Source organism: Pristis pectinata, chromosome 14 (genome assembly GCF_009764475.1).
Source record: "Pristis pectinata isolate sPriPec2 chromosome 14, sPriPec2.1.pri, whole genome shotgun sequence".
In the NCBI taxonomy this organism is placed as follows: Eukaryota; Metazoa; Chordata; class Chondrichthyes; order Rhinopristiformes; family Pristidae; genus Pristis; species Pristis pectinata.
The window spans coordinates 18,166,137-18,178,392 of NC_067418.1; the positions used below are offsets into that span (position 1 = coordinate 18,166,137).

At 38.4% G+C, this 12,256-nt stretch overlaps 1 protein-coding gene across 1 annotated transcript in view; it reads left to right on the forward strand.

The window, feature by feature from the left end:
* The window catches only part of lgr4 (leucine-rich repeat containing G protein-coupled receptor 4), a 104,229-nt gene that overhangs the window by 22,343 nt on the left and 69,630 nt on the right, over positions 1 to 12,256 (forward strand). Inside the window, 1 exon segment of the mRNA XM_052029675.1 lies at positions 8,658 to 8,729. Coding sequence (XP_051885635.1) covers positions 8,658 to 8,729 — 72 coding nt within the window.

The following is a 12,256-nucleotide window of genomic DNA, read 5'->3' on the forward strand; positions in this document are numbered from 1 at the left end:
TCCCCCGGACTTTAGGAGAGGGGTTTGATTGAAAACTACAACATCTTGAGTGTTCACAGGGTGGATGCAGAAAAACATCCCCTCTTGTGGGAGAATCTAAAACTGAAGGTAATTATTTAAAATTGAGGGTTTTTCTATTTAAGAAACAAGGCAAATTTTTTCCCCTTGGAGTTGTGATTCTTTGGAACTCTTTATCAAAAAGCAGTAGAAGTAGTCAAAGTATTTTTAAGACTAAAGTAGAAAAATATTTGATAAATACAACATGGTGGAGCAGCAGTTAGAGCTGATGTTACACACTTTTAGCAACCTGAATTTGATCCTGACCTTGGGTGCTATCTGTGTGAAGTAACCCCATGGGTTTTCTCTGGTTCCTTCCCATATCCCAAAAACAAGCTGGAAGGTTAATTGACAGCTGCAAATTCCCCCTTTTAATGTAGGCAGATGGCAGGAAAACTGGTGAGAGTTGATGGGCATGTGAGAGAAAATGGGTTATATTGAAATGTGGGGGAAATGGGACTGATGGGAATGCTCTGATGTCCAGCATAGAGCCAATGGTCTGAATGGTTACTGCTTATGTTGAAGAAATAAGAAAAATAAGTTGGGAGTGCAAGGTTACCACTGGTGAACTGATTTGCCATGATCTTCCTAAATGGCGAGCAGGTGGCCTGCTGCCAATTTGTATGTTTGTATAATAGCTTTTTTCTTTTTCCTTGTGCCATTCATCCATATCTTGTGCCCCACCCACTTAGTTGAGTTATTTTTTCTATTCAATATTTGATCATTATGCTGAGTATTTCCATCATTTTATTTTTGCTCTGGATTTTGTTGGTGTTTTTGGCCACTGCCCGTTCTCTTTACTGACTCCTGAATTATTCTGCCTTTCCTTTTTGTTTTCTTCTATTGTGCGATGTGGGTGTATCTGTCAAGGTCAGTGTTCAGAATCCACTTTTTAAAAAAAAATTTACAATTAAGTCATACCTTTTGACATTGCTTTCAGAAAATCCAAAAGCATATTATAGCCGAAGAAGTTTACTTGAAATATTTGAAATGCAACAGTAAAGTTTTGAACAGCAGCTTCCACAAGTAGTAGTGCGATAGTGACCATATAGTCTATTATTGGCAAGGTTGATTAAGGGATAAATATTTGTCCATGGAACTCTCCTGCTGGGTTTCGAACCAGCATTGTTTATTTTTGTGACCACCTGAAAGCAGACTGGTCCTTGATTTCACATCACATTGGGCACCTCGGGCTATGTAATGCTCCCTCAGTGGTCAACAGCCAAAATTTTTGTGCTTGAGTCTCTGATGTGGGAATTGAACTCAGAACTTGTGGATTTGGGAGGGGAGAGTGCATCCAGCTCAGTCACAGGTGGTCCTTGCCTACCTTAATTATTACAGTTCTTGTGAAGGAAATACCACAGCACTCAGTTACAATGTTCCAGAATTTTGATCTAATAATTGTGAAGTATGGATGATATATGACCTTTGAGAAGAACTTGTAGATGGTGATATACCTATGCTCCTACTGCTCTTGCTCTTCAAGTTGGGGAAGCAATAGATTTGAGATCTGATTGGAAATTGCTGCAGTGCAACTTGCAAATAATACAAGTTGTAGCAATGGATGGATTGAGTGATTATTCAGATGGGTGAAGTGTGTATTGGGTGTGTTGTATATCCAGTCTGAATGATGGGGCAAGTCTGCCCAAATGTGCCAATTGCACAATCTTCAATGTACAAGGTTGGTGACTCTGCTCTTGGGTGCATTCTTCTAGGAAGAGGCCAAATCCCAGCTGAGCTGTGCATGGCCTTCCTGACCATAAGTGGCTAAATCCACCACCAAGTACAACATAGACTTGCTGAAGTGAGGGGCTAGAGATCAGGAAGGCTGGGAGAAGTTGGGTGGTACCAGAACATGCAATACCCTGAATTAGATTTATTATCACTGACATATGACATGAAATTTGTTGTTTTGCTGCAGCAGTACAGTGCAGAGATAAAAATCTATAAATTACAAAAGTAAATAGTGCAAAAAAAAGAATAATGAGATAGTGTCTATGGACTGTTCAGAAATCTGATGGCAGAAGGGAAGAAGCTGTTCCTAAATCTTTGTGTGGGTCTTCAGGCTCCTCCCTGATGGTAGTAATAACGAGGGTATGTCCTGGATGGTGAGGGTCCTTAATGATGGATGCTTTCTTCTTGAGGCACTGCCTCTTGATGCCCTCAGTGGTGGGGGGAGGGTTGTGCCCGTGATAAAGCTGGCTGAGTCTGTAACCCTCTGCAGCCTCTTGTGATCCTGTGCATTGGAGCCTCTGTACCAGGCTATGACACAACCAGTCAGAATGTTCTCCACCGGACATCTATAGAAATTTGCAAGAGTCTTTGGTGACATACCAAATCTCCTCGAACTTCTAACGAAGTAGAGCCACTGGCATACCTTCATTATTACATCAATGTGTTGGGCCCAGATCCTCTGAGATGTTGATGCCTAGGAACTTGAAGCTTCTCACTCTTTCCACTGCTGACCCCTCAATGAAGACTGGTGTGTGGTCTCCCGATTTTTCTCCTTCCTGAAGTCCATGGTCAATTCCTTTGTGTTGCTGATGTTGAGTGTGAGGTTGTTGTGACACAACTCAACCAGCTGATCAATTGCACTCCTGTAAGCTGCCTCATCACCATCTGAGATTCTACCAACAACAGTGGTGTCATCAGCGAATTTATAGATGGTGATTGAGCTGTGTTTAGCCACACAGTCATGAGTGTAGAGAGAGTAGAGCAGTGGGCTAAGCACACGTCCTTGAGGTGCATTTATGTTGATGGTCAGCAAGAAGGAGATGTTATTACTGATCCGCACTGACTGTGGTCTCCCGATAAGGAAGTCAAGGATCCAGTTGCAGAGGGAGGTACAGAGGCCCTGATTTATTAAGGAAGACCACAGAAAATACTTGCAGACAACTAACCTGGCTTGAAATGACAAAAATTTTCTTGAAGAAAGAATGCAAGTTTAAACATGCAGAAGTGAATGGGCTATCAAAATGGTGCACCAGTAATACCAAGATAAAATTTACACTGTGTGGGTGAACATAGTAGATTTAAAAACTTGAATTCAAGGTAAACCTGATATTATGGGGGTAAATATTGTTCTCCAAATGATTGAGGACAGCATAGGAGGATTGCATTACTGACTGAGTGCTTATTCCTGCCCCTCATTCATACATCTGTCCCTTTTAATGTCTCAACATGCATGTTAGCTTATGAACAGCAGTTTTGAAGTGCAATCATTATTCATGGACAAATGCTGTGCCAGTTTGCACTTTGCTAGGCACAACCAATCGCAGCAAGATTATTGCATGTTATTAGTGTACCATAAATCCCTTTTTCAAATGTATCATTTTATCTTTTATGCACACTTGGGCATGTATATCTGATGGAAATTAGCTTATTTTAGAGAGGAAATTTTTGACAAGTCAGTACTCATTTAAGGTTTGCATATTTTTCTGTGCTGTAACATTTGTGCTAAATTTATCGACAATTTATTTTATTATTCCAGCATTAATTACCTAGTGCTGTTTTGTGTTAGGTTTCATGGTGTCATTTCAGTTATTGCATTCAACAAAAATGGCACTTGAGGGACACAGAAGAGGGGGTGCCTTCATGTACATTTACATTACTGTTATGCAGAGTGAGGAGTGAAAAGGATGCCCCTAAATTCTTCAATCTTTGAAGATGGTTGCTGCTACCATTGAGTATGCAGGATTTGAAATATTTGTGCCTTGTATTGAATGTGTGTGCTCGTATTTGTACACCATAATAATTTGAGGTTTGACAATGTTGTATAAAAGGTTGGTTATTTCACTCTTTATAAACTCGTCTATAAATGGTAAAATAGTTAGACACCGAGTACATTGGGAATTTAGTCAAATAAACTTGTAATGGGGTGTACTAAGTGCATATCTGTGTATTACTTGATTTTTAACCACCTCAGGCTCTTAATGAATTCATTATAAAATGAATTTGCCTTTGAGAGCCTATATGGAAGAACTGGAAATGCAAAGGTGTTCAAACATTAAGAAAAATCTATGACCATGTTCCCATACTTGGCCAAGGAATTCACCTTCCACTCCTATCCTTGAGAGCCAGAGTAACTTGTACCATTGTCAGATTTGAGTACTCCCATCTTGCAAGAGTGACTTAAAATCATAACACAAATTTGACCAAAATAAACTTATTATTTTTCTTGGAACTAAAGAGTATATACAAAAAAGAAGTTACTTGCATTGCTTTGGAAAGAGTGGAGGAAAACGGGCCCTACCTAGAAATTTTCTTTTCAACCTACTTTGCATGAAAGCACTTGTCTTTCGAGCTTGTGAGCAGATTTTCCTTAAATCTCTTAACTCAAATAGTATTAGCTCTACTTTTATAAAGTTTGTTATCTTTGTGTTGAATAAAAACACACAATTCTTCTTGATAGTCCTTGAGGTCAGAATTTGTTACCCTACAGTATTTAAAGGCCATTAATGAATCGCTTTTGACTTGTTCCATTAGTTATAAAAGGTTTTACATTTTACATAAGAAAAAGACAAGGGTAGGCCCTTTGGCTACTTGAGCCTACTCTTACATTTAGTAAGATGATGGATGATCTCCGCATCAGATTTACTTTCCTCCCTAATTCCTATAACCCTTGGCTTCCCAAAATCTTTGTCTCTGTCTAGAATAATTTTGGTGATTCTGCCTCCACAACTCTGGGATAGAGAATTCTGAAGGTTCATTACCCTCTGGGAAGAAATTCCTCTTCCTCATAATTAATGTATAGCCCTTTATTCTGAGACAATACCCCCTTTGTTCTAGATTCTAATACGAGAGGAAACATCCTCTCACCATCTACTTTGTCAAGCCCTCCAGAATTTTGTATGTTTCAATAACGTCACTTCAACCTTTTCTCATAAGGCGACTTCTTCATCCCAGGGTTCTGCCTAGTGATTCTTCTTTAAACTGTTTTGAGTGCAAGTATTTCTCGCCTTGAATTTGGAGACTAAGACAATATGTGGCACTACAGGTGTGGTCTTACCAACAACATGTACAATTGTAGAAAGACTTCCCTGCTTTTATAAGCCCTTTGCAATAAAGGCCAACATTCCATTTACAATTCTAATTACTTGCTGTATCTGCATGTTAACTTTGTGATTGATGTATAAGGGCACATAGATCCCTCCATATCATATAGTTCTGTAGTATCTCTCCATTTCAATGATATTATGTTTTCCTTTCCTTCCTAGTGAGGTGGATAATGTCACATTTCTCCATGTTGTACTTCATCTGGCAAACTTGAGCACTTGGCCTATCTATAATTCTTTTCCACTTAATAACTTGCTTTCACATCCACCTTTACCATCAGCAAACTTAGTTACATTGTTCTTGGTTCCTTTATCTATGTCATTCATTCAGAAATAGTTGAGGCCCAGCTCTTGTGATGTACCACTATTTGCTAATCTGAAAGTAATCCATTTATCCCAAATCTGTTCTCTATGAGATGGCCATGTTCATACAGGAATTTCTTGATTTATGAACTTCTGCTATAGCACCATTGAGTCTTTAAGCTACATATCTACAATTTACAAGTTTTTTTTCTCATTGTTATGAAAAGCACAACACTGTCTCCACATAAGAAAACACTGTACCAAAATGTCCTTGGTGCATCTTCCCCCAACCTTTTTGGTTTACAAAGTTTTTCTAAGCAACGTTTTCCAGGAATGCATCCCAAGTGGAGGACTGGCTATACCCTCAATGCTGTGAACTCCTGCCTCACAATAATCTTTTATGTGGCATCTAAATGAATGGCTTGTGGAAATATTTTAAAAAAAATACTGCAGCTGCTGTTCCCTTTTGTGGACCAAATGCTCTGTTTTTGTTTTGTATATAGTTTATAGTACTTGGTTGTTCAAGGTTTTCAAGAATTTTAACCCAATGAATCATTCAAAATTTTTGAACTGAGCTAAACCCCTACATAATTTTGATGTTTATGGGCTATTCTCTGCAATATCTTTTAACCATAACAATTTCAATGTTTGTAACTGGCAAACATTCCAATACATCATGAAGTACTATTATTTGACTATAATTCTTATTAAACACAACATGATGTTGTTGTACTAAGTGTAAATGCACTTGGTAAAGAACTTAACCTATCTGAAATTTTACAGCACTGCAAATACGATGTCTTTCTCTTTTGCAGAAAATGCATTGCTTTTAACCCTAATCAGATATGGAATGGATATAGTTTTGATTTGATCATTTAAATCAAGGTGAACCTTTATAACCTTGCACACTAGGACCCTGGTCTTCCATTAAATAACCAGAAAAAGAGATGCTATATATGTAAGATTGTGGCCCATTTGAAAATGTTGCAATGAAATGAACTCCAAATCGGAAATTTACAAAACCTGAATGATAAATTATTGGGGCTCCTGAGCAGCATATAATTTGCTTCACTCTGCCCAAGTTGCTCCATTTTATTCCTTGTTATTTCTCATTTACTGGTTGTCTGCTTTGAATTTCATGTAGCTGGAAGTTTGGAAGCAATTATTATTAATTAGAGTGAATCATTGTTAAGAATCTGAGTAACTACTCCTGCCAGGTTCTCAGCACCCTGGTGCAGTAGTGTGTAGTAGCAGGGAGGGCAGGAGACATCTGGTTTATCAAGTGTATTGAGCTTTCTGCTCCATGATATTCCATGGTAAATTTCTGATGGGGCATAATCTAATTTGTTACTTTTCAATCCAAAATTAAACTTGTTCCAAGGTTGTAACCAGAAATATATTGTACATAATTACCATTCTTTAATAAAATTAGTTCTTATATTTCCCATTTTTTTGCATTGCCCTAAATTATAAGCCTTGTTCTTGAATTATTTTCATGACAATTTTAATATTTCCAACAGCTTCATAATTCTGTGATTCATTTTCTAAATCATAATATGTAGAATGGCACCTTAAGATGTACACTGTTTAATGGAGTATGTATGTAGTTTGTAAGTGTCCATTATATATGTACAAGCCAGAGATTTCTGGTTTAAAAAGCACAATGGGCTAAGCAGCCAAAGAAAGGGGGAGACTGCAGCTTCCATTTGTCTCAGAGTAGATGATGAGAGATAAGATCCAGGTGGTCTGTTAGACACAGGTGCCACCAGTCCCCAGCAGTGGCCCACATTCACTAGCTAGAGTGCATAGCAGAACACCACTACTTGTCATAGCCCACCCAGCAGCCTCTCCACACTGAGCAGTCATATGATTCATTGCTAAATTTGCACTAGGTTCCCGGTGCAGGAGTACAAGTCAGGTTCCTGGCACTGCAGTGAACAGTAAAGAGTTTGCACTGGGTTCCTGGCACAGCATTGCTATCACTTACACATCTTTTCACATGTTATTCTTCTAGGGCAGTCCCTTGGGTTGGAGGATGACTTTCTTCCACTCTGGTTTTGTGGGGTTCTGAGGTGGCTAATGAGGCTGGTGTGGCAATTGCAAACTTGCCCTTGGATGGCTTATTGGGCAGGCAGATAGATAGTTTGTAAGGTGGTGTGTTCTTTCTGCTGCTAATGCAGGGCTTCTCGTGTTCCTGATGCATAGCCTCAAGTTTCTCCATAATGTCCTTCTCCACTTTGAATAGTTACAGGTCAGAGGTTCCCAGGAATTTGGGGTTGTTACACTTCAAGGAACCTTTTGAGCACATCCTTGAATCTTTCAATCTGTCCAACTGGTAATCTCCTCCCAAACACTGCTTGGAATATTTCTGTTTTGGGAATCTGATCTCGGGCATGCAAATGATGCAGACAGCCCAACATAGCTGACTGAGAGTAACAATAGTCTAAATATTGGGGATGTTGGCCTGCGAGACAACAGACATTGATTTGCGTATCCTTCCAATGAACCTGGAGGACTATGTGGGAATATAATACTATAATAGCCCCTTTTTTAGTGCTGATTCCGTTAATGTTATCATTCCTGGGAATGGATCCTGCATACTAAGTCAATTACCAGTGTATAAAATAAGAACTGGAACAGTCCTGCCTTTGAATCTTGGTGAATATGAGAACATGTGAGCCCAACCTGAATAGATTATGCTTAGTCAGGCTGCTAGAAACCAGGTCACTTTTTCTATGTGACACAATATAATTTTTCTTTTGCTTTGAGAATATGGTCTTTGTAGAGGCATGAAGCATCTGGTCCTCTTTCATTAAACCAGATTCAATGGAATTTGCCCATTGACAAGCTGAGGCAATCAGACAATTCTATTTCTAGTAATAAAATGAGTTGTTGAAGCTTATCTAGGATGGCAGTTGAAATGCCACATTTAGCTCCACTAGTCAATAAAAGGGTAATAGATAGGGCCCCACTGTATGATCACAACTTAGTCATCCATCTGATTACCGGATGAAGCTTCATAATTTGTATAACTGTTGATAGTGTCAGATTATGTTGTAAGGTATCTGCTAGCAGCACTAGTTTACATTGCTCCAGAAAGGAATTGGTACTTAAAAGCAGTTAGTTTAAAATTTGCTGTGGAAAATTCACTTGATTTGCTGAAAAATTAAATACATAATCAGTCTTCTGATAATTGGGAATTGTGCTTATTTATATTGACAGTGTAAACATTTTGTTTTACAGGGATGCAAGCATGAATAACATAACTGAGTTGCAACCTGACTCCTTCCAAAAGCTTCCATACCTTGAAGAACTGTAAGTATCTTGAATATAAGATGCAATTGATTGTGACTTTTGTTGGCTTTTGATAGATTTGCAAATTTTGTATGCTAATTCATAGGTTATTAACACTTCTGCTTAATGCAAGACTGCCAAGCATTTTACAGAAACTGTAGTAGTTTCTGTATTATAATCATCATTGTAAAATGGTGGGGAAAAATGTCGACTGAAGGTCACTGGTTTAAACCAAGGCCAAATAAACCAAACCAATGTGAAATGTGTGTAAACGTATTTCATGTTTGGTGGAGGAGAAGGTATTGTTTCTGAAATTGAGTGATAATTGGCTGAGCTGTACATATAAATGAAAGACTGTTTCAGCATCCATCTTTAGAAAATAATTGAACATAAATATTGTAGTTTTTGGCCAGGGCAATAAATTTGCAAAACACAATCCTCTCTTGGATGCCCAGTCCAGCTCTGAATCTCATCAGTTTATCACAACCACTGGCCCTGTCCTTCTAAGCACTCCCTCACCCACCTCCCAACTTTGTTTCGGTTCTTTGGTTCCCAACCACAAAGGGGGGGGAAAAAAATGTTATTCAGACAGGGTTGCATTTTTCAAGCTGAAAGCCTGCTAACCTCATTGAATAAACATTACATATAAGCAAGTCCTGTGCAGTGAGCTGTTTATTTAAGACCCGAGTGTGTTTTTGCCAACATTTTCAAACTGTTATGTTCATTATGCAAGTATGCTTAGGATTTCTCAGGCTATTAGTTTGTCAAAAACATTCCTGAAATATTAAAATGGAATTGAATTGATGGCTCTTATGAATACTTTATTGGTTTTCTTTGTGTCCCACTGTTACTTTCCCAATGAAAAATTGGCGGTGAATCACAATGACTGAGAATTCATTAAACAACAAACGGTCGACTGCTTCGTACTTGGAGTTTGCTCCCACAACGTCTGCTTGGCAAGCATTTTTCTCTGACATTGGCTTGGTGATTTGAATGGTGTCATACATCTAGATTTTATTTGGCAGCCAGATTACTCACTTGTAGAAGCAGGATACATTAATGCTAAAAGCTAAATTTATGATATTGAAAACCAATATCACATGCACTTGTGCATCAAAACCAGTTGTTTTCATTCCTTTCATATTTTTATTTGCAATTGACACATGACTGCAGACCATGATTTCAGGCCTTGTTTCCTACATGGGTTACTTTGGTCCATTTTAGAGCTTTTATAATGATGCAGAGTAGTAGTATGAACAAGTAATAGTGTGTTACTAATGCTACAATTATAAGTGGACAAATTGGAATCTGTGGATTGAATGTGGGATCTTCTAGAAGAGATGGTAGCACCAACATTATCAATAGGCAATAGTGTAAATTCAGATAAGGAGGTCAGAGGAAAAAGTATTGTTTAATAAAATTAACTAGTCATTTTGGTCATTTATAAGTGTCTTTGCACCATTAGCACACCATCTTTAATTGCAATTTAGTGTGCCACCCTATGTGCTACTACACTATGCTTTCAATTGCTCAAATTGTATGAATGAAAGAAGACTATCAAACTGGCTGATGGTTGTATCTCTTTTAGAAATAAATTTGAACGGAAGGAGTCTTTGGTTCATTTTCTTTTCCTTTGCTTTTTTTTAATTATCCCTGCCTCCTACCAGGCTTTCCTAAGCCTGGGGTTCTGAGGTTAATCGAAAGCCCTCTGTAGAGATTAATATAGAGTTTAAAAAGGATGTGATGAGGGTAAAGGAATTTCGGATATGTTGCAGGTCTTTTTCAGAAAGGGGGAGGAATGCTGAGTTGGCATGGAGTGGACCTCTTTTGGGATTTGCTTTTGGCCTTGTTTTGACAGAAAGTCAGATATCCAATTGCTTTGTTAGTGTAATACTTGGAGTATATGCAGCAACCTCCAGCACTCTCAAATATAACAGGAACAAGCAGGGACCCTATTTAACCCTGAAAGCTCCAGGAAATTCATCAGAATCAGTCAGTACTGATTAAGAGATGGGCTTGTGTGTTGATATGGAAGCAATGCGTGAGATGGATTTTTATCTGGGCAGCCAAGTTTTGCAAGAAGGCATTAGAGCTGAGTGACAACATGTTGACAAAGGTTTTATGCGAGGGTATTTGTTTGACAGTCCTCACTGGCATAGTGTAAAAACAATTAAGTCAATACTAAAGCATGGCAATGTGCAAAAAATAATCTGCAGGAGGAACTCAGTGAGCCAAGCAGCATCTGTGGATGTAAATTGGTGTCCTTCGGTTTCCCTTGTCTTCTATACTCATTAAAGATGTGACTCCTTTATTGTGGTTAGATGAATAAGATTGACCACCCCAAACTCTGCGATGAGGACTGCATCATGTGGCAAATGCAGTCTGCCAGGCTGGACTTGATGACCTAGAGTGGCCCATAAAAGGTGAGCTTGGCATTCTGTCAAGAAGGAAACAACACAAGCAACAGATCATCATTGGACCACCCTGACCTACAGTCAGGGAACATAGACACCAGTTTGCTCTGGGATTCTTTCTAAACCCATCACATAAAAACACATTTTATGTCAGGTATACTTGAATATGAATGAAAATAATTGTTATGGAGAAGTTAATTAACTCTGCATAGATCAGAAACTGCTTTAATGCAGTCCACTATGTTCATCAGGAGGTATTTTATTGACTTGGAGGTGGAGAATTTTAATTCCATTCCCCCCACCCCCACAAAAAATAGATGCAGGCTGGCTAGGATGAATTAATAAAACTCTGAAACTCACCTTCGATCCATACTTCTAGTTTTAACAGAAGTGCCGCAAGTTGAGGCAACTGACTAATCCATTTGAGGTATATCACTTATATAAATACAAGTCAGTGTGTGTCATGTTGATGGCAATATTAAAGACACCTTCCATCTATTTAAACATTGGGAGTAGACTGAACAGTGAAATGCTAGATTGGATTTCTTTTCTTTTGTGGACCAAACCTATCCAGGCAATTTTCCACTTTGTCAGGTAGATGCCAATATATCCCTTCATAAGGAAACGAAACCAGGAAACCATAATCCCCTTGCCAACTGAGATTAACTGATGTCAAAATACAGTAAAACACTTATCTGCCATCCCATTGTTTGGAATTTGTAATTGTTTGGCATCTGGCTTACCCAGCCAGTGATTTCCACTCCCATGAAACTTGCTGGGGCCCTTGGAAAATTTATTATACTGCTGTGTAATACCTAAAGTGAATCAAGTATGTATTAATAGGAGTAATATTCAATAGATCAGAAAATCTGCCAGTCTATTACTTCCAAAGACTTGAAGATGCTGGATTATTGTTTTACTGTAGATTAAAGGAAGACTAATTTGAAATGAGAGAACTTTAGAGTTCAACAAAGGATTATGAAAAAGAAATTAATAGATAACATAATGAGAGTAATTTGGGAAGAAGGATACAAGCCAATGGCAAAACCTTTCTGATCTGCAGGGAGCATTCTACAATATTCATGAACAAGGAAGATCAAAGCAAGTGCATCCATAACCTCTGTCACTACCTAA